Below are 22,136 nucleotides of genomic sequence, written 5' to 3'. Positions count from 1 at the left end.
TATCATGTCCAATTTGGCACACTTTGGAAATAATTCAACAGGTAGTGCCTTACCTTTTGGATAAGCCGGCTTATGCCCACTCACTTCGACCACTGGAATTCATGTCTGCCCGTCAGACCACCTCAGAGACCACCAAATTTCTCCATCTAAACCTCCAATCCTCCCTCCTCAACCACCGGACGAAGCCCCCAAATGAAGCCACAATCTTTTCTGAAACCCTAAACAAGTCACTTTTCTTTGTGATGCCTGAACCGAACAGAAGGTGAATATGAAGGTGAAAAGTCTGAGAAAGAGAGAAAACAGGCGTCTCAACCTCATATGTTACTGTTGAAAACTGCATGGCCCACCCACCTGTCAGCTAATGTAGAAATGCATTAGCCCATACTACCCTTCAGCAATGAGGAACGACCCCCCCTGAATGATAACTGTCTGCTACAGGCAGAGGAAACATTCAAACTCACCAACAACACCGACTCTGCACACACAGGAAACACTCCTCTGCAGCTTAAACATGCTTTCTTCCTGTAGTCTGCCGTTAAACAAGAGACATCTGAAACACAGTCTCTTGAATGTGTGAAGCCTAAACCTTCGGGTTAATATGCGCTGTAGTTTAATCCATGTGATATAGTCAGAGTTGAAGTCTTCACATGAGAGGTTGCAGTGCGGTGAAACTTGGACTACAGTGTGAAACAGAACACTGAGCAGGCTAATTTTCCACTTTCCTGCTCTTTCAAGCTGTTTCCACGTCTCCTGTGGAGCTTTTGTTGCGAGTTCTGAAATTTGAAATAAACGCAGCGGGAGAGACTGTCAACAAAGAGCAAATATTTGTCTGCCAGCTGGGTACAGAAACTGGTTCTGGAGTGGACTGAGTCCAGTTGGACAGGATAGAAAAAAGACGGTAGATTTAAGAGATTATCAGAAACGCTCAGAGCGATATATCAGTATTGTTGAAAAGCATCAGGTGATTTTTACAGATGAAGCAGTCATGAGACGGGAGTTTGAAATGATCAATAACAAAGGTACATGATGCGGGTTTTGTTTGAACATATTAAGAATGAAAGGGAGACTGGATTATAGCGTGGAGAACGGAGGTATTCAGCAGGAACAGAAGCTTTTTGAAACCCAGCGGAGATGGCGAGGGTCCTTCACAATGAGATGTCCCAGGGCACAGCATGAAATCCTCCGACTGTGCAAACGAAGCAGGCCTAGTGAGCAGGGATGTCCGGGGATCGATAGATGCTCTGAGAAAATAAAACAGATTAAAGCAGTGTGGAAACCAGCAGCTGTGCAGTACACACCCACAGCTTTCTGGTTCTGAGAGAAGAGCCTAGAGGGCAAATACTGAGGTATTTAATTTACCGTCAAAGATTAATTCCCAATGGAGGGAAAAAATCAATTTAAACATGCTGAAAGCATCTGGAGCTGAAGAGAAGGGAACAGCAGCACGAGGCAGAGGCAGGATGATGGTGATCGCTGCTTTTTAAGCCCTACAGACTGTGCAAGGATCGGTTTAGTCCTGAGATATATCACAGATATGCACATATCAATTAGGGGAAGATTTTTAAAAGCCTTTATAGACGGAGAAATGGTTTCAGCAATCGAGAGCTCCTTCAATGTTGATGTGGGCAGGAGAGGAGTGTTGAATGACAACCTTAAACCTTTGCTCACAAACTGTGAATTTATAGAAGTAAAGTACTTAAGCTTCTGAATGAACAAGTTTATATGTTGGCAGTATTTTAAAGTTGGTGCCTTGCTGCAGAAACCCAGGACCACCGGGGTGGTGGGTTTGAATCCACCATCTGTCCGTCGTTTCTGTGCATCGTCTGCACCTTCTTCCAGTGTCTGCGTGGCTTCTGTCCTGCACTCTGGCTAACAGCTAAACATGCAGTTAGTGGACTCAGGTTAATTGGTGATTCTAAATTAGTTTTAGGTTTTGTGTCTCTCTGTGAGCGCTGTGGCAGAAACAGGAACCTGCCCAGGGTGCACCCCACCTCTCGCCTTATTGATCTGTGTGTGAGCATTGCTGCAGCAGTCCTTCCAATACACCTTCATAGTTGGAGCCTGGCTGTAGCTCAGGAGGTGGAGCAGGTCATTTACTAATTGGAAGGTTTGCGGTTTGGTCCCTGGCTTATCCAGGCTGGATGCCAGAGTATTCTTGGACAACATACTAACCTCAATGTGAACGTTACAAAAAAATCACTTAGGCAGACAAAGCTGAGGAAAAAGTGCTCGTATAATGTCCGAGGGCTGAGGTAGAGCAGAGACGCACTATATAAGAATCAGTCCATTTACCATCAACACGCTGCTCTACTTTTAAAGTGGCCAGTGAGCTGTGGCCGTCCACTCTGAGCACCTCTGAAGGACATGCTTCATGTAATTAGAGGTGTGGAAACAGACTGGGCTCATTGAACATGCGCTCAGTTACAGTAAATGCTGGGCTTCATTATATCCTGCCTCCTCACTTCAGCTTCCATTCTGTGGCCCCGAACGACCTTAAAGTAGAAGGAACCCAAGAACATGAACTCAATTTATTTTAATTAACCTGTTTCCATAGTTCAGATGTCATGTACAGTAGTAGAGACATCGATGTTTCCAGCACCATTGGAGGTTTTTAGAAATGAAGCCTATTAGAATGCACACCCAGTATATCCTGCCACATCGAGTTTTTCCAGTAAAGTTTAGGCCAAGATCCTCAGAGGATGTTGCTGCGAAATAAGAAAGTAAGCATCAAGTCAAGTTTCTTAAAAAGGCGGGTGTGTTGCCGTCGACGATTACATCAGTCAGACTCAGTCTGCACATTGTGTTAAAATGAGACTGAGCGCATACGTCTGCTGCAACTCTGTCATTAACCTGTGCAAGATCCTGTGTGACGTGAGCTGTAGGTGACGAGCACACCGCTGTGCCTCTTCCCACACCTTTCCAATGACAATTTCTGCATCCTTTCAACACTAAACAATGCGGCAATCATTACCGCTTCCCTCAGCGGCTGACCATGTGAACAGGGTCACTGTGCAACAACTTCTGTCACTTTTGCATCTGCAAACAAGTGCTGCACCACGAATGCTTTGAGAGTGAGCGATTGTAACAGAGTTTGCGTCATTGCCTGCACATGTATTCGGTGCAAAAGAGGGGCAGTGTTATGCAGAGATCATCACCCGGCGTTCAGGTCTGACCATTTAACTTCATTTGGTGTCAGGCGGCACATAACGTACAGCATCATGATGTAAACGCAGCTACAGCTTTCAGTGAGTTGAATAAAATAGTAAACATGTGCCGTTCAGCTTCCAGCTACTAAATATCAGCTTTTGAGTTTAGTATTTTTTTATTTTGACACCTAGTTTCCAACTGCTGATGAAGAATGTGTGAAGTAAGCTCTGAAGAAGAACATATTTTCATCTCTAGTGACAGCTCTGTGTTAGGTGCTCTTTCTAACACCCTGAACAGGATTTTAGGATTCATCTGCAGTTACAAAAAATGGACTCTATATACTTTTATTTCCAGTTGTCGTTGTCTCCCTCCTGTTTTCTGCCTCCTGCTGCACTGAAATAAAATTTTGCATTTAAAAGTTGCCCATAGATGGAAGGGTTGATTCCTGAGAGTTTCCGATCTAACCTGCCTGAATCATTGCTGATTTGCTCTGATCTGTTTGCCTCTTTGGTTTGATTTGTCTGAGACGGTGTGAAAGCTTTTCACTCGGAGTCTGACGCAAACCAAACAGCAGGAAATGTGGTTTTCAGTGTGGCTGCAGTCAGCTGTGTGAAGGCAAAGCAGACCATCACTGTCTGATGATGGATGTTTCACTTTAGCTAGAAGTCATAAAATGAACATTTCCTTCAGCTGTAAATGAACCTATCATGTGTATGTTAGGATGCTCACACGGTACCTGGGTTTATTTCTATTCTCTCTTAAAAAGAATTTCCACGATCTCCAAGTGTAACACATACTGATTTCCATTCATGGATCTAATACGGGACAGCTGCCAAAATCCATGTGCAAAAAAAACTAATCCAACAAACCCCTGCTCCAAAAAAGAGCTCAAAGAAAAGTACTTTCACAAAAAGACTGCACTGAAGTACAAGACTGAACATCACCAGTGGGAGTCCTGTCTCCTCTGATTAAAGGGAGAAACTAAAGCAGCAGGCCACGCCATCACTCGGTAAAGTTATCTGCGGTCACGGGATGAATGTAACAGACTCATCTAAACAGTAAGGACACAGGATTCAGCAGGTTCATTAGCACCAAGCATTATTTGCTTTGTACATATTATTTATGGAGTATGCTGTTTCTAGCGTTTGTGTTGGGTGGTTAGGTGGAGGTCATGGTGGTGCTGACATTTCCAGATGATCATCACAGAATTCTGACAGTGTGACACTGTCAGTTTGTTTCCATCTTTGAAAAGACCGAATCAGCTGATCCTCTCTCACTGTGTGAGCTGGGACCATCATTCTGGAGCCATGACCAAAGGAAGTCACATGTAACATACAATCAGCTGAAACCCGTTAAAGACACCAGGCTCTGTGCTCTATGCAAAACTACACGTGTAAAAATAAGCAATGGCATGTGATCATGTGATTTTTTTTTTTTTAAAGCATTCATACTTACAAAAACATATCTCATCAGTTATGGTGGGCGTTACTGTGAACACTGAAGAAGCAGGTCTGTCTGATTTGGAACGTTTGAACTTGACTGGATTAAAGTACTAACACTCCTGCTATGTCAGATAAAAGTAAAAAGCTAAAAGCATGACTACGTTTGAAAGAATCATCGTTAATAGGATATTTTAAAGTCATGTGAGACGGTGGAGATGATAATAAAGATGTTGACACTGCAGCATTGCTGTGAATGTAAATGCGTCTGTAAGATGCCTCAGTTTCAGCAGATTTAAAGTACAATTCGCAAAAGCCGTGTGAATCTTTATTGTTTGGTTTGCTGTTAAAGGTTATTTTATAGCTCTGACTAGGGCTGCCACAAACGATTATTTTGATAGTCGACTAGTCACAGATTATTTTTGCGATTAGTCGACTAATCAGATCATCGTCCATTGGACGTAAAACGACAGCTTATTGCACCAGCAGCATCTGCTCTTATATAACTATCATTAGCTTACAGCTTGAAGTGTTTAAGGTCTGTGCTAACTAAAAATAAAGACAAGATGATAGTTTATTAAATTTTAATGAAGTTTGCAGATTGTTTCGGTGAAGTTTAATAAACTCCTTGCTATCTAAAATATAACAGGACACCGGAGTAAATTCTCCAGCATCTCACACTTCTGATAATCAGCTGTCTGCTTGACGTTTATTCAGCTGTGTAAAAACTATAACTTTAATCTCAGCCAAACCGATTTACTCAGGAACAAATAAAATACTGAAAAAAGCCAAACAATAACATTTTTAAGTTATCTAAGTATCATGTTTAACCTGAGTAGCGAAAGACAGCGGTGGGTCTCGGGGCACTAGTGAGCCTAGCCCCCGGCTCGCTATCGAGCTAGTGGGTAACAGACGTCTCCGAAAACGTCGGAGCGCTTTTGCAAATATGTGGTGTCCTGATAAACTGAGCCGATATTTGAGGTTTACACAGCTACATTCTCGCCTGAACATATGTTAAACGTTTATTTTGTGACCCAGAAAGAATAATAAGAGTAATATTAAAACTAAGCAGCTGCCGCCATTGTTGGAAACTGCGCTATGAATTCTGGGACACTGCTGCTTCTTCTTCTTCGGGGTTTAACGGCAGCTGGCATCCTTGTACATGCAGTGCTGCCATCTTCTGTTTCAGTCCGTTATTACACTCTTAAATCCTGCTACTTATTCCTGCGTCTTTTGGGATCTTACAAAGCTTCAAACGACTATTAAATCAGTCGTCGACGATTTTGATAGTCGACTAATCGTGACTAGTCGACTAATTGTGGCAGCCCTAGCTCTGACCTTTCCACTTGTTTTATGAATTGAAGTTGTAAAAAATAATGAAATCCTTGTCGTCGAGGTTTATCTTGTATTGCTGTTCTGCTGTTTTGTAATTTATGGTTTGTCTCTGCCTGTGAGAGCAGGCTGGGCATGGAGCACGATGGCCAAGGCAACCGCTGTGGGGACGAAACGGCGATGGGAAGCGTGATGGCCCCACTGGTGCAGGCGGCCTTCCATCGATACCACTGGTCAATGTGCAGCGGGCAGGAGCTGAAGCGATACATCCAGTGAGTTCATAAACCTGCACAGTACTCCGCATGGGTGCTGACAATCACGACTCCAGAGCTCCACCTGGGATGCGTAAAAAAAAAAAAAAAAAAGAATAAATCACAAAATATAAGAGTTAAGTTAAAATTGGGAAATGTTTTATTAAAAGCTTTATTAAACAACAACCTCCTCAGCTACATACATTTGCTCAGAGATTTTGGGGTGGATGAGTAAATAAATTCTCAGTAAGACCCGACAGTCGGATGCTGGAGCAGTGGGGTCAGACGCAGTTGTGATGTCCTGCAGCACAGACGGATGGATGGGAACGCCACCAAAATTAGGAGAATGAGTTTGGCACATCTTAATGTTCCTCCATAATTTTGACTCTTGGAAACGTATAAAGGAGACAAGCAGGCTGTTTGTTGGCGGTGCAGTGTCAGAAACGTCAAATCAATCACAGCCCAGTGAGCAAATTGCATTTTACAGCTCAGTAGCCAAACTATAAAGAGCTACATGGTTGCTCTATCTGCCCCATATTTCATACTCTGTTTGTCCTCAGCATGCATTCATCTTATTTAGTGTTGTCTACACTCACAACAACAGTAACGTCAGTGTATGTTATATCATAAGATAGAAAACCAGCAAGAAATATATGAAGAGGAAGCCAACGATCTGTGAGCAAGCACAACAAATCCTGTTTTAGAGTCAGAACAGGCAGGCTGAAGGTAATAACAGAATAATTAACCTAATTCATGCAGTGTGACAGAGAGGAGACCCCAGAAATTCCCCTAAAACACCCCAATCTGTTGAGACACTTTATATTTAAAATATCTTATTATTTACAGCCAAGTGGCAACATGATGAAAATGTCTGGCTCCGCCCACCAGAATAAATTGTCTTCTTTATGCTTCGTGTGTGTCGTCTGGTGTCCTGCTAATAACCGTATAACGTGTTAACCCGAGGACGTCTGAGCTTTGACACCAGCGTTGTTGGCCTGTGTTCAGTTCATAGACATGGATTTTTCTTCTTCTCTCTGTAACTGACAGGCAAAGCAGAAAATTATTGACAGAGCCTCAAAGAGGATGACAGTGGCAGCGAGCAATCAATCACCAAACAGTACCGCGATTTTTTTTCTGGCTTTTATTATGAAAGGTGCCTTTGTTGACAAAAATCAATGTATAGCAGGAAAAAGTTTCTGCGTTATCTCAATATGAAGACTTTGTGAGGCAGCTGCTGAGAAGAAATTTAATGAGAAGTTTAAAAATCATTCCACATTTTCAAAAGGCACATATGCCTGCTCTGTCTCTGCGCCGGGTTTAGCTGTGCCCCGTGAAAAAACAAACAGGTTTACTGCAGCTGAGCCGCTTCTCACCACCTGGCTCTGTCGTTAAATTAGGAAGTATGTGCATAAATCTCAGTGGGAAAACAAGCAGTTTCTGGATTTCTCTGATAGCTTTGTGCCGCATTCAGGTAAAATCAGAATGGTCAAAAGTTAAGAAATATCAGAGGGGCGTATTTAGCCTTTTAGCTTTCCTTTGGGTTCGTTTCTTAATCATTTGCTTAATAATTAGATTTTGCACTGACGTCGATGGAGGGATTAAATGTCTCAGTTGATAATAGATTCCCAAGGTCAAAATATAATTATTCTTTAATGAAACTGAAAGTTTCTGTTAAAGTCCTTTCTTTAACTTTACTCTAATGTGTTACTTTGTAATAACAAACCACACGCAGCGTATAACAGCATTTATAGCATCTGCAAACAGCAGAGCAACAAGTTGTTTCTCTTGTTATATTGAGCAGGTTTAACTAGTGTTCATGCAACAGTTTGAGTTGCTGCAGGGCCTTTAAATTCAATCACCCATTAAGCAGTAACTCCCACAGTGAACAAACAGAATGAAGTCAAAACTATTAAACTAATTAACAAATGAAAACAACACTTCCGGTTATGCTAAAACATCAACGTAACAGAGACTTGAGTTATATGGATCATTTGTTGGACTGATGGTTTTATCTGCAGAGGGCTGATGATTGCAGGGAAAAGCTGCAGTGAGGGGGTTTGATGCCTTTGCTCTGCTGGGTGGTTTAGGTTCACTTAGAGTGAATTAATTCGTGACAGCAAATAAGTAAAAATTATGCGACGGCTTGTGGCCACATCTAGGAGAGGGTGTGGCCTCAGGCTTTCCAGGTACAGATGCCCTTTCAAATAAAGATCTCTAGTTTGTGTCAATAAACCTTTTTGGCCCTGTGAACTTTGTTTGGCTTGTTCAGAGTGAAAACATGAACCTTCATGTCCTCACAGCACGTATGATTGTCTCCTGGATGACCCCTTCAAACATGACTGGCCGGAGATTCCTGAACTTCCTGGCATCAACTACTCGATGGATGAGCAGTGTCGATTTGACTTCGGGGTCGGCTACAAGATCTGCACTTCCGTGAGTAAAAGATAAAAAAATATGTAATCGATAGCAGAAACCAGCTAAAATATATTCTGTGGTCTGTTGAAGAAGTTATTTCTTTAGACTCTTGGGATGAGCGAGCAGGGACTTTCAGTGAGGTTTCTGCAGAAAGCTGTGCTGATCACAGCCTCCAGAGGAAACTGACTTTGAAATCTCAGACGATCAGAAACCGTCTGCAGGTTATCGAGCGCTTCAAACAGAAGCCTGCTCGTTTAACCTCAATCACACCTGTGATTCCCCAGACCTCTGCAGATGGCAGGGTGATCACCGTTGTCCCTGTTTACCGTCATCTGTTTCCAGCAGGTCAGAGATGCTCAAATAACAGATAAAAATGAGCTTTTCCAGTTGTTAATTTTGTGAATACCGCGCTAATAAAAATGCAGATATGCTCAGTATGAGCTGTTGAATCTTAAGCTTTGAGTGTTTGCAAGATTTTGTTTTATTTATTTTTTTACTTACAACAAAAGTGAGTTTTAAAAAGTCAGAAATGCAGCAGCCTGATGAGAGGCAGACGTAACGATGTTGATCATGTGTCGCAGAAAGTGTCACGCTGTACTCAAAAAAGCTTTAAACTTGCAGAAGACGACTTATTATTTTGGGAGCTGTAGGAACAGAATGAGAGTCTGAGGATTGGGCGTCTGGCTACGATCGTCGATCGATGTCTGGGGTCCTGACTTTACACTGAGGTTGGCATTTCTTTGAAAGCATTTCGAAAGTCAACAGAGTCCCTGTGATGCAGTCCTATTATCGCTGAAGGCTGCATTGTTTGATTTCAGCTTAAAAAGGAGGCCCGGCTGCTCTGTCTGAGGTTTAATAGGTTGTAGCTGACAGTTTTCGATGCCCTTTGTTCTCTACAAAGATCAATTTTTGGTTCTTATTTTCTGCTTTGTAATTATTTGTTCATTTCACGAGATGATACACTGCTAAGAGGAGACGCTGTATGCCGTTTTAAAATTTCCTTCCTCTTCATCATCTTATTAAAAAATTCATCAGATGATCACTTCTGCTGTTTATGAAAGTCTGCAGCTACACGCAGCGCTACAGAGCACTTCAGCAGTTTTCATCTCATTATTTCGAGTTTCCAGCCCGAGCTCTGTCTGTGTGTGTGTGTGCGTGTGCGTGTGCGTGTGCGCGCGCGCGTGTGTGTGTGTGTGTGTGTGTGTGTGTGTGTGTGTGTGTGTGTGTGTGTGTGTGTGTCTAGAATACATGCCGAGATCTCTGATCAGCAAACTGAACATTTCCTCTCCAGCGACATGGTTTGTGACTAGATGTGCACCTAATGCAGCATTTGGTGACTGTAGAGCAAAAGATTCCCTGTAGATGTGAGACCACGGCCACAGCTAAGTGTTTAAATAGTGAACTTACTGAGTGTAACTTCCTGTTTGCTCTAAGTACAAAATGTAAACTGCTTGATTCAGGTTTGCCATTAATGTCTGTGCTCTGCTTCAAATCTAATAAAAGGCCTGTTAAAGTGCTTAGATGAAATTAATCTAAACCAACATTTACATCATGGAGTTTTAATTTATTACAGTGCTCGCGGTTTTACAGACAGCAGGGATGTGCCCACCGAGAGCAGGTTGCTCATATACTGAGACTGCTTCCTTTGTAGTCATGCTAATCTAATCTAATGCTCATCTAAATGATAAAAAACAGCTAAAAATGTATTTAAAACACTTAAAAACATCACCGGCTATTTAAATTTGACACAACTCGTTTCACATTACCTAGAAGAGAGAGACCTCGCTCTGAGAGCACAGAGTGTCTTCGGCTCGTGTTCAGGTTGATATGACCTGTAGTCGCTTTTTTGTGTAAAAGTAATAAATGAGAAAGATTTTCTTCTCACAGAAGAAATAATAAAGACGTAAGAAATAAATAAAAGAAATAATGGTTTTCTTCAAAGGCACCTTTTCCATATTTTGTCATATACTTGCAGTTCAAATGATGCACACTCATATTAAAAATAGTTTCAAACAGTGAGCTCAGCATATGTGCAAATAGCCACCATGAGACAAAAGGACTGATTGCTCTAAATGCTTTTTTTCTTCTGTTGGATCTCTGTGACGTCATAGAGAAGCGATGGTCATCTCAGGAGTGTTGTACCAGTCCTGTTGTACTGCTAATTAAATATGATATTTCATCAGGAGGCAGCTTCAGCTTCTGTGAGCGCGTCACTTTCACCCAGTTACTGTTGCCCTGTTGTTTATGAGGGGCAGCCAATCAGAGGACTTTAAAGAAAGGCTCGTTTTCAAAAGCTGCTCTAGTATTATCCAATAATAAAACACTGTGAGCCAAGTAGTAACTTTTTTTTGCACCTCATGTTCCAGAATTATTTCCAGTGTCAGCTTGGTGTAAGATCAAGCAAACATTTCTGCTTCATCTACACTGAGAAGTAAACTTTTTCCACTTTAAAGTTTCCTGTGTTGTGTTTTAGTGCTGACGTAGGACAATTGTCTAATTTAAGTACGACTGTGCAATGACAGCAAAGACTCAAGTTCAACCTAACAAAAGTCTACGCTGTTACCTACAAGATGTTTACAGCCTGCAGCTGTTAAAAAAGCAGAAGAAATCCAGAAGTGAAGAGATTCAAGACACGCTCTGTTGATCAGCCTCTTTAAAACCTCCGTTGGTTCAGGTTTGTTTGCTATGATGTTAACTCTTCCACAAAAGCTGGATGCTAGCACAGATGATTGTTTTAGCATCGCAAATGAGCAAATCACAAATTAGGCGTGTCATTGCCCAGCTGAGCAGATTACAGCTGTTACTGCTTACTGGGCCATTCTGAAGTACTGTTTAGATCAAGTGGCCGGTTTAATTCCTGCATGCTTATCTACATCTATTAAGGCCACGTTAGCTTTACACCCACATTTCTGGGTCACAGGATTTGCCTGTAGGTGGACCTGACCTGCATTTTGCCCCAGTTTTGCCTTTTTAACCGAACATCAGAGAGGTTCGGCCAGCGAAGGCAGGCTGCTCTGTTGGGTCTCAAAAACAATAATTTTTTACAAAGAAGGGCTGAACAATATGGAGATTTAAAAAAAAAAGATTTATCAAGGTAATACTACATGCACCCCGTATACATGTATACACCATGTTTTCTATGCTTTCGATGCTTCTCCTTTTTAGTTTTAGCTTTTTTCCATCAAACAAAAGCATCAGGAAAGCTGTAAAAGAAAAACATGAAGTGGTAGAGTTACCCTGAGTTTGCTTTAGCCTGAGAGTTTGATTTATAGATGTCTTACTCTTTATTAAAACCCCACGCAGGGCCTGTGCTCGCAGTGCAGACAGATAAATGTGTAACAGACAACAACACAGTCCTTTAGAGACAGCTGATTATCGACCTGTCAGACCAAAAACAGTCCCGCAGTTTATGGCTGTCGCGCTCACCGTTGCTGTAATTTAACTTCCACAAAGAATCGGACAGAAAGTTAGTGAAGCTGTTAGATGTTAGAATAATAGAATCCCAAATGAACTTTAAAATAAAAGACACAACTTCTTGTGTCTTCCTTACTCTGACCAGGAACAAAAGACATGTGATGAGCGACCTTACTAACAAAACCAAAAGGAATCAGGCCTGAAGAAGTCAATGTACTGTCAAAATGTCATCCTGATGTGGAATGGAAGAAGGAATAAGAGCGAGATGGCAACATGGAGGTGTTATTTTTGCTCCTTTGTGCAGAATAATACCCGAGCGCTTTCAAAGAATTTATGATGTTTTTCTGTCTCCTGATGATTGCCTCATAAAGGAGGGAAAGGCAGTTCAGTTGGAGGCTGATAATGTTACATAAGGTTGCAAGAAAAAGCTAAATTATTGCCTCGGTTTTGTTTAAAAATCCATCTCTGTCCAGGTTAAACTGTTTGCCCACTAATTCTGCTGTTTCATAGAAATGCTCTTCTGCATCAGGTCACGACTGCAGAGAATATCTGGCTTCCATTTACCTGCCCGGTCGTTGTTCTTGAATGCAGATGATTAAAAACAGAAAATCAGATAATTCAGAGATGGTTTTCTGAGACTCGTTAAACTACTCACAAAGGGAACAGGCTGTCCCTCCAGGTAATTGTGTTTATGCTGCTGCAAACAAAGCACCGGCAACAGAGATGTGGCCGCAGCAGACATGTTCAGAAAGGCTTATTAACCTCTGCAGATGTCCCAGTTTTATCAGTGGTGCTCTCAAGTACTGCTAACGAGGCGGACGGGGGAACTAGTTCCCAATCCAGGTGAACTTAATAAGAAGATGGCTTCACACAGACATTAATGTCGTACCAGTAACTGCTTTGGATGAGGGCAAGACAGTGGAAACCAGTTTCTTTTAGAAGCAACAGATGATGACACAAACATGGTGAAAAATAACGAGCGTGTTAATATTTGGGAGATACCTGTTAGCACGTAGCACACATTATAAACTGTGTATTGTCTGGAGATCAACAGCCAAAAACAACCAAAAGCTTCTTGCGTCACACATTTATCTGCAGACGTGAAGGAAGCTGTTTGACTGTCAGACACTCACAGATGTACCAGTGACGTCTGCTCTTGAACTGTCGCACAGTCTCTTGTCATTGAGATGTTTTGGGCAGCTTAACTGTCGCTTTTTAAGTTATCTCGAATTAATCTGATTGTCTGCTTAGATCCCTCAGAAATGTTCGACCACCTTACGTGACGAGGAACTTAATAAAAAGCCGTTATCAAAGAAGCCCACTCAGCCCTCTCTGGTAGATAAAGAGAAGTGAGAACGACAAATACCTACATACAGTTTTAGAGTGTCTCCCTCTTTTATCAGACAACTTTCATCGTTACTTTTGTGCTGTGGGTGATTATGTTCATTTCTTTTGCACCTTAGCTTATCAAGGACTCTTGGATATTGGATATAACACAAATTCTTGTCTTATATGAAAAGAAAGTCTGACACATACTCATTCCTTTGCTATTTTTAAGTGACCATATTCTGCTCACTCAGTTAGGCAACACAATGAGCAGCTGAGTTATCCTGCAGCTATATTTTTACCTATAGTGTGCCATGTTTTCAGTTGCCTTAACGTTTTTTGCTGTCTGTGTTCCAGTTTCGCACATTTGACCCGTGTAAACAGCTGTGGTGCAGCCACCCAGACAACCCCTACTTCTGTAAAACCAAGAAAGGGCCACCTCTCGATGGGACCGAGTGTGCACCTGGAAAAGTGAGTTTGTCTATTAGACCTACATACAATAAATCATGACCAACACTATAAGGGCACCACCAGGAAAAAAGCCGGTGGATGGTGGAGATGGTTCGTGCAGTGCTCAGATGTTGTTGTCGCAGCTTCTAGCTGGACTCCACATTATCACGCACTATTTTTCAGTGTGCATGGTAATCCAGTAGCATTAGGAGGATTACTTCAACATTTAAAATATCTCTGATGACGTCATCACTTCACAGGACGAGCAACTGTGGTAACCATGGAAATCTTGACATTCCTGCCCACATCCTTCTGGCTAAAAAGTTTAGCATTTAGACAGGAGACCTTTTCTGCTGGCTTACTCTCCCCGTCTCTCTTTGCCTTCTCATCTCATGTAGTGGTGCTACAAAGGTCACTGCATGTGGAAAAACCCTAATCAGGTCAAGCAAGATGGTGCCTGGGGCTCCTGGAGCAAATATGGTTCCTGCTCACGCTCCTGTGGAACTGGAGTTCGATTACGGACCCGTCAGTGCGCCAACCCTGCGTAAGTGGACAAGCATTGATTAGATTCAGGGCGGCATCAAGAATAATAGTAAAGTATTTGAACAATGACGTGACTTTTGTCCTGGCTGCCTCCTCCCTGAGCCACCTTCTGCTGGAGGTTTCTTCCTGTTAAAAAGGAGTTTTTCCTTCCCACTGTCACCAAGTACTTACTCAAGGGGGGAGGGTTTCCTCTACACTACTGTAGGTTCTTTACCTTACATATCAAGCACCTTGAGGTGACTGCTGGTGTGATTTGGTGCTATATAAATAAAATTGAACTTTCATAATCTTCCCATTTAAATCACCGCTGTAGACACTTAATTACTTTTTATTAAACGCCTGAATTAAAGGTAAAGTCTTCATTTCAGTTATATCCTGATTCTTTGATTTAGAATCCACTGTGGTGGGGTACACAGAGGAAATTATCCACAGAAAAGTGTCATTGTTCAAATATGATGAATGATTATCATACTTGAATAATAATGGATTAAAAGAGACGGTTTTACTTGACCGTGGAATATTGTGCTTCGTACTGTCTTAATGATCACTTTCCAATGACACAAACTAACACTGATAACTTTTGTGACAGACCTCCAGTATTTGTGAGTCATGTGAGTCTTTAAGTAGCTTCCTAAACCCGAAGGAATGCTCCTCTGGAGAAAGTCACCTGTTCTCTTTTTGGCCGGTAAATGAAAGTCTGTATAAGGACAGGAAACAGGGATGCACTGGTTTAGTCCTGAGGCAACCAAAAATCTGCCTGCTAGCTGGTGTAAAGCTCATTAATTTATATATATGCTGTTTTTCAGGGCTGCCAGATATGAAAGCAGCTTACAGCAGCGTTCTCCTGTCTCTTCGTAGGTTTTAGTCAAAGGAAGTCAAAGCATTGTGAAAATGACTTTATATAAAGTTTAACACTAAGCGATCAGTTACCAGACTCTATGTTCAGCCTCATATTGCTGTGTAGAACTTCAAGTTTGGAAAACCTTTTGTGTAAAATCATCCGTGGTATTCGTACGGCTTCTCCTTCTTAAATCCTTTTCAAAGGCAAGTATTTGTCATTTCAACAAAACTCAGGAGGCTTGATTTAAATAATCAACTCCCATTAAATGAATAACTGTAATGTAAATAGTATTACTGCCCTGAAATGACGCGCCACCTGCAAACCAGCCGTAACAGCTGAGAATCATTTTTAGCCAAATGTGCGGGTGGATTTTACACAACAAAAGCCGTGGAGGAGGATTTGTTTCCACTTTTCAAAGTTTATAAGAAGTCTTCACTGTCTGATCGGCGCCTCTGATGTTCATCCATTTCGTTGCCCAGCCCATCGAACGGCGGCCAGGACTGCCCAGGAGTAAACTACGAGTACCAGTTGTGCAACGCAGATGACTGTCCCAGGCACTTTGAAGATTTCAGAGCTCAGCAGTGCCAGCTCCGCAACTCCCACTTTGAATTCCAAAATGCCAAACACCACTGGCTGCCCTACGAGCATCCTGATGGTAAGCCAGAAAAATGTCAACAGATTGTTTTGCTCAGGCCTGAGGCTGCTTTGCTGCTTCTTTTATGCCCCAAAAAGAACAATGAAAGCAGACGAGGGCAGGAGATCTGAACTCAGACACAGCTGAAAAAAACATATAGCGAAGACAGGAACGCAGCCAGCCCGTCACCACGCTGGCCACACTCCTTTGTGCAAAGGCAATGTTTGTGTTGTGTCCTCTGTCATGTTTTTCTTTTGTATCCTCTCCGTTCTGCTTTTTCCCGTCCTTGTGTAGTCTTCCATCCCTCTGCTGGGATGAACAATTTAAACCTGTTCAACCTTCAAGCTTTCCCTCTTTGCAAACGTAATGGATCACCTGTGCAATTACAAAACTCTGGGCAGGGGTTTGGAAAGTCAGTCATGTAGAAAATAAGTAGGAAGCACACTGAGAAACTGCAGGAAGGTGAGAAATTAAAATCCGATCACGGCCTTCAGTGGAAGGCAGAGAGCTTTTTATGATGTCTGCGGTGCGATTTGACTGTTGGGTGCTGATGTTTTCATGCATGTTCTTGTTATTTATGTTCAGATTTTGTCTGAACAGGTTTTTCTGGTGGTTTTTGTTCATTTTAAAAACACATTTTTAAAAAGAACAGAATGAAAAAAACCAATATTGACAGATTTTTAAAATATGAATTAATAGTTTAAAAAAAGATCAGTTGCAACATATTTTTGCAGATGTATATTCTTTTTTTTGGAAGTGCAATAGTTTTGCATTTGAGACGAGAACTAATCACCACACTGCAGATAACCAGCCTGCCTTTGACTAAATGAAAGGACAGAAGCATTCAGAGGTTTTCTGTCATTTTTTACATACGATCCAGTTTTTTCGGAGCCTTCAGGTTGTTTTGTTTTCCTTTTTGTTATTTTTCTCATAAAGAGACAGTGCTCATCATGTAAATGTGCCAGAATCAGTCACAAAGGCAAATTTGCTTTGGCAGTCAGAGGAAGTTGATGGCTCATCCAAACATTGAAAGAAAATCTTCATAAAAAAGCAGCTGAGCACAGCTAAAAGCCCCAAAATGCAGAGAAGGAAAGAAAACATGAACACATACGAACGACTGCTAATACGATGCTTTTAAGACATAACTCAGCGGTATCAGATTCCTCATGTCTGCATGCATATTAATACAGGTATTATTCACACACTACTTTACAGTCCAGTTTAGAAAATGTTCATTTTGTTTAATGAAGTCGTTGAGCACAGAGGCCTGAATCTGTGAAATCTGGTTAAAATGTAACAGTGAGGTTGTAAATGTAACTTTACCTGATATTTAGACTTTTTATTATTGATTATAATGAGATTGTAATGAGGTAGACGGGGTGTTGATGAGTGTTAATATGTCCTAAAATTCAAGGCGGTCATTGTAATCACTGCAACACAAACAATAAATAATAAACTGGTAACAGTTTGCAAAGCAGGAAAATCAGAAATACACATAGAATATGCATATTTTGCAATTTTGTTACCACACCAGCATTTTTTGGCTCATGCAGTCTATTAGCGTTATCAAAATTCAGCGATCCAAGCTTTTCCCAACTCCACTGACTTTTCTTAACCGTTTAGCAGGGCTAGAGCCTATCCCAGACTTCACGGGAAGCAGGAAGCTCGACGCACCCTGAGCATCCTTTGACCACTCAAAAAAAAAAACAACCCACAATAGATTGATGGGTGTTTTTTTTTTCTCTGTCTAAGGAACTTTTAGATAGTTTCAAAACCACTTGGCTTCAGTTTGTTATGCTAATCTAAGAATTCATCGTCTTGCAGCAAACAGGAGATGCCACTTGTATTGCCAGTCCAAGGAGACAGAAGATGTGGCGTACATGAAGGTGCTGGTGCATGATGGGACACGATGTTCTTACAAGGACGCCTACAGCATCTGCGTGCGTGGAGAGTGTGTGGTAAGGGTGTATTCAAACTACATCAAACTACGTTTCTACGAGCTGTGTGTGCTCGTCAGCCACGTTAGCAGCTGCAGACTGCTGGACTACTTAAGCTTTGCACAAATTCATTTAATTACACAGAGTTAATGGAAGTAAACCAGCATCGGGTTCACTGTGATTGAATCCACAGTGTGTACTCACTGCTGTGAAGGAAGAAGGTGGCTTCATTATGATGTTCATATCCAGTACTGCTAATTTGTTCTGAGATGTTATTTAAAGAAGAGTCTGTTTTTCTGTTTGAAGGCATTTTTCAGTGGCGTTTGGGCCTTTTTCACTCTGTTTTCAGCTCAGTTGACAGTTGTGAGAGCAGCATGGCAAATTATAAGCAAACAGTTTCCTCTGTTTATTACTGAATATCCTGAATATGATGAGATTTCTTGTGTCACATTTTGGTGCTTTAGGAGCTCCATGGACATAAAGTTATTTTGGCTCACGGTCAAAACTTGACACCTTTTAGCAAAGAATAAAAATCTAACGAGGAATAGGAAGAAATTCCCTCGATGTGTCTAATCATCCAGGTGAGGTCATGATTTTAAATGCTGACCTGACTCGTCTTCCACCCCCAACAGCAGTCAGCTAACATCAGCTCGTGTCCAGTTGGCGCTGATAAACCAACAGCTAATGAATCTGTTACGTGACATTTGCCGGGTCCGCTTAGCATCAGACACGCTGTGATGGTAACGCTTCGTGCCCTCGGCCAAAAAGCAGTCGGGGTTCATCTGTGTTGTTGTTTTCTTGGTCTCCAGAAAGTTGGCTGTGACAGAGAAATTGGCTCTAGCAAGGTTGAGGACAGATGTGGGGTTTGCGGTGGAGACAATTCTCACTGCCGCACCGTCAAAGGAACCTTCACCCGCACGCCGAAGAAAGCTGGTAAGAGCTCGGAGCTAACACACATCATCTTAAACAGGATCATTGTTCGTTTGTTGTTGTGTTTTATTTACTGTCGTCACATGAATGATTTATTTAACTGCGTTTTTCTTAACTGCCTGATCATTCATGCAGATAGTCACTTTTATTTTAAACATTAAGTTATAAATGATAAACTCAAATCTTCATTTGGTGTATTCTTTACTAAAGTCTCCACAAACATGCTGGGGACCACTATAGAATGCAGATGGTCATTAACATCTCAGTATTTTTGCTGTATTTTCATGGTCTTCTCACAAGCAGAGTAGAGACTTTCCCCCCATTATAGCACCGGGGTTTGATAACGCTGCTGTTTTCTGCATTGTCACATTCAACACCAGAAACCCATTAGTTCATGCTTTAGTTCTGTCAGACTTTCCTCACCTGTCCTCATCCTGCATGTGGCGTTCAGCCCAATTACAACCCCCTGTTTACTTTTTTTCTACAATTTCTTTAAAAATCTATAAAAACTGTAATTTTTAGACAGAAACAGAAATAAGTTGGTGCACTTTAGCATGTTTAAAATCAGCTTCAAATGTTGAAATGTTGCATGTTGGTGCTATTCTCACATCTGTTAAAGCATAAGAATTCAATTCTATTCAGTTTTATTCATACAGCGCCAAATCACAACAACAGGCGCTTTAGATCGTAAGGTAGACCCTCCAATAATTACCCTCCAAAAATTAAGACGGACTTTTGCGAGATCTCGCAAAAGTCCGTCTTAATATTTTTTTCTCCCATGTCCCCTGCGGGGCTCCATAAATAATACATACAGAAAAACCCAACAATCATATGAGCAAGAACTTTGGCGACAGTGGGAAGGAAAAACTCCCTTTTAACAGGAAGAAACCTGCAGCAGAACCAGGCTCAGGGAGGGGCGGGGCCATCTGCCGCCACCGGCACAAGAAGGCTCAAGATTTTTGGGAGATTCTTGAGAGATGTTGTCACCTTAACATGACCTAAGGTTATATTAATGTGAGCTGCTAGCTTTACTAGCTTCTTATGTAAACAATCAGCAATCCATTTGTAAGTGAGTGAGTCATCACTAAGCTTTGTGCCATTACCTCTGCCCAGCAGGTCACATGACTTCATGGAATCCCAGTACATGGCTGTCGTTCAAGAGCAATCTGAGCTGCTCGCTTCTAAGATGAGAAAAGTACTGTTTCACTTGACTTCCTGTGTAATGTGACACCTTCTGAAATCCTCACTTTATTTTCATGATAACTGAACATAAATAACCTCAGTCTGCATAAGTGTATACACTGTGGGTTAAATGTGAGCAGTAAATGCTGTATACTAGAGCGTACTGTCAGCATGAAATGTGGGCTTTGAAAGGTCTCAGCTTGAGTCTTCTCTGGCCTTGTAACTGTTATGAGAGCATGCACTCCTTTAACTACTGATTTAATAAGCAAAGTGGCAAACGCTTTAAAATAGATCTTGATTAGTCAACCGGATACAGCCCATTATCAGCATGCCACACTTGGTTATCCCATTTTAGTTTCTAGTGTCTCTATTTACCCTTTTTAGAATATTGTTTAAAAAACACATTTAATATCTGAAGCCCAGTTAACCCAAAAACATGCAGAGCACTTTGTGGCAAACGGATAAAGAGCCTGTCGCAGAGCGAGGAAACATTTTCGATGTTCCACTTTTCAGACTTGTGTGGTAAGCCACTGAAATGCAGCCGGACTCAAATGAGGAATCTGACCACTTATAATTTCCTGTAGTCAGTAATCGATACGGGATAGTGCGAGAGCTGGTAGCTGACTCTGCTGTGCAGCCATACAGCTGAAAAATGCTGCAAATACTCCTCCTCAGCCAAAAATTGATTTGTTCTATTTGCAGGAGGTGGATGTAAACAGAAACCAGGGTGTTTGAAAGGGATTTTATCCAGATAACAATCACCTCACGCTGGCAGTAATGACAGTAATGAAGTGTTTCCACAAACACAACAAATTCTGATGTAAGCAGATTTTGATGTGGCAGTGAAATCTGAACTTGTCTGGGATCAAATATATCGATGCCAGTGCTTGTTATTTTTACTCAGTGTCATCAAAATCACTGGCTTTATCAATATTTGGATACATATTGATATAAACTATGATGTTGATGCTTTTTATTTGCTTAGTCATTGGACACAGCTACAAAGTTTATATGAGTGCACAAAGGTCATCTACGTAACGGCAAAGAGAAGAGGAGATGGGTAGAAACTGTATTTGCATTTATGCAGTTTCAGTAAAACAGCCCTGTTGGAACACATGAAAAAAACAGCATAAAGATGAGAGGTTTCCATAAAAGAAAGAAAATTCAAGTGTGGTTGAAAGAATTAATTTTGCATTGCACTTTTCAGGATTTTATTCATTTATTTTCTACCGTGAATATAATGCAGATTTACATTAATGGTGTTATATTGGTGTAATGGTGTAATTATGACCACCTTCTGCTGTATCTTTGTCATTTTTCCTTGCAGCCAATAAAAGGCTCTACAGGGCCGGAGTGACACGCCGCTGCTTCAGCCGTCACTCTGAACAGTCCGGCTCTTATGAATTAAAAGAGAAATAATCATGTCCTTCTGCATGTTAATAATGTGCTTTCATTTTTGAATACATTTGTAAATTCACCGACAGCCATTTAACCAAACCACCAAAATCCACCCTTGTTTTCGGCTCCATCAGTCATGGATCATATTTCATTGGATTTCACTGAAGTGCGAGTCTCGATGTGATGGCTTCATCAAATCGTTTAAGGATGAACTTTAATGTAACTGTGATCATTCGTCTTTGTTTCCTCACATCTCTCTCTCCCAGTTAACCACTCACCTTTTTTAACAGGGAAACAGTTAAGCAAGAGAGCCCAAAAAGAAACCGCTGTGTCCGAAAACACTATATGCAAGTATCCAGTGTTACTGAATCCCTCCGCGCCTCCTTTGCTAGTATTTCCTGCCCAGCTTGTAGTACAGATGGATGCTTAACACTGTAGAGATCCAGAGACTCGACATAAGCTGCTGTTTCTTCTGTTCCCTGTTACTAAGTGTCTTTATAGAGCTGACTTAGCTTTTGTAGATGTCACAGGCTTGCTATTAGACAGTGAAAACGAGAGGAGGGGACATGTGATACTGACTAATGATTTATTTCATTCCAAAGGGAAGACGAGAGGCGCCTTTTCTTTGCCCAAAGGAGCTCGAAATGTGTTTGTAAATGAAACAGAGGACTCTCGAAATGTACTTGGTGAGTCACGGTGGGTTTGTAGGAGGCAGACATCCCTGACAGACAACTTTGCTGGTCTGTAGTTTGAAAAGCTTTTTACCTCCTTCCTTATTGAAACACGGCCGAAGGCTCTCTTCATATACATCCTGTTTGCACAGAGCCGGTGTGAGCAGAAATAAAGGACGATGGGCTTCCTTTCAGAGACTTTCTCATTTGATAACCAAATAGACAC

The 22,136-nt window shown here is 41.5% G+C and overlaps 1 protein-coding gene across 2 annotated transcripts in view; it reads left to right on the top strand.

The window, feature by feature from the left end:
- The window catches only part of adamts3 (ADAM metallopeptidase with thrombospondin type 1 motif, 3), a 152,975-nt gene that overhangs the window by 92,918 nt on the left and 37,921 nt on the right, over nucleotides 1-22,136 (top strand). Inside the window, exons 9-16 of one of the 2 annotated variants that reach the window (XM_085426493.1) lie at nucleotides 6,047-6,190; nucleotides 8,470-8,602; nucleotides 13,682-13,795; nucleotides 14,173-14,318; nucleotides 15,638-15,813; nucleotides 17,617-17,750; nucleotides 18,539-18,662; nucleotides 21,842-21,925. In XM_085426493.1, the coding sequence (XP_085282619.1) occupies nucleotides 6,047-6,190; nucleotides 8,470-8,602; nucleotides 13,682-13,795; nucleotides 14,173-14,318; nucleotides 15,638-15,813; nucleotides 17,617-17,750; nucleotides 18,539-18,662; nucleotides 21,842-21,925 (1,055 nt within the window). The remainder of the gene's footprint in view (nucleotides 1-6,046; nucleotides 6,191-8,469; nucleotides 8,603-13,681; nucleotides 13,796-14,172; nucleotides 14,319-15,637; nucleotides 15,814-17,616; nucleotides 17,751-18,538; nucleotides 18,663-21,841; nucleotides 21,926-22,136) is intronic. The other variant, XM_085426492.1, reaches the window with a different exon arrangement.

The sequence above is a fragment of the Rhamphochromis longiceps genome, linkage group LG12 (genome assembly GCF_057381845.1).
Source record: "Rhamphochromis longiceps isolate RC_006_pf linkage group LG12, R_longiceps_female_GT1.1, whole genome shotgun sequence".
Classification (NCBI taxonomy): Eukaryota; Metazoa; Chordata; class Actinopteri; order Cichliformes; family Cichlidae; genus Rhamphochromis; species Rhamphochromis longiceps.
The sequence above is the reverse complement of the archived record's forward strand: the minus strand, read 5'-3'. Positions and strand labels throughout refer to the sequence as shown.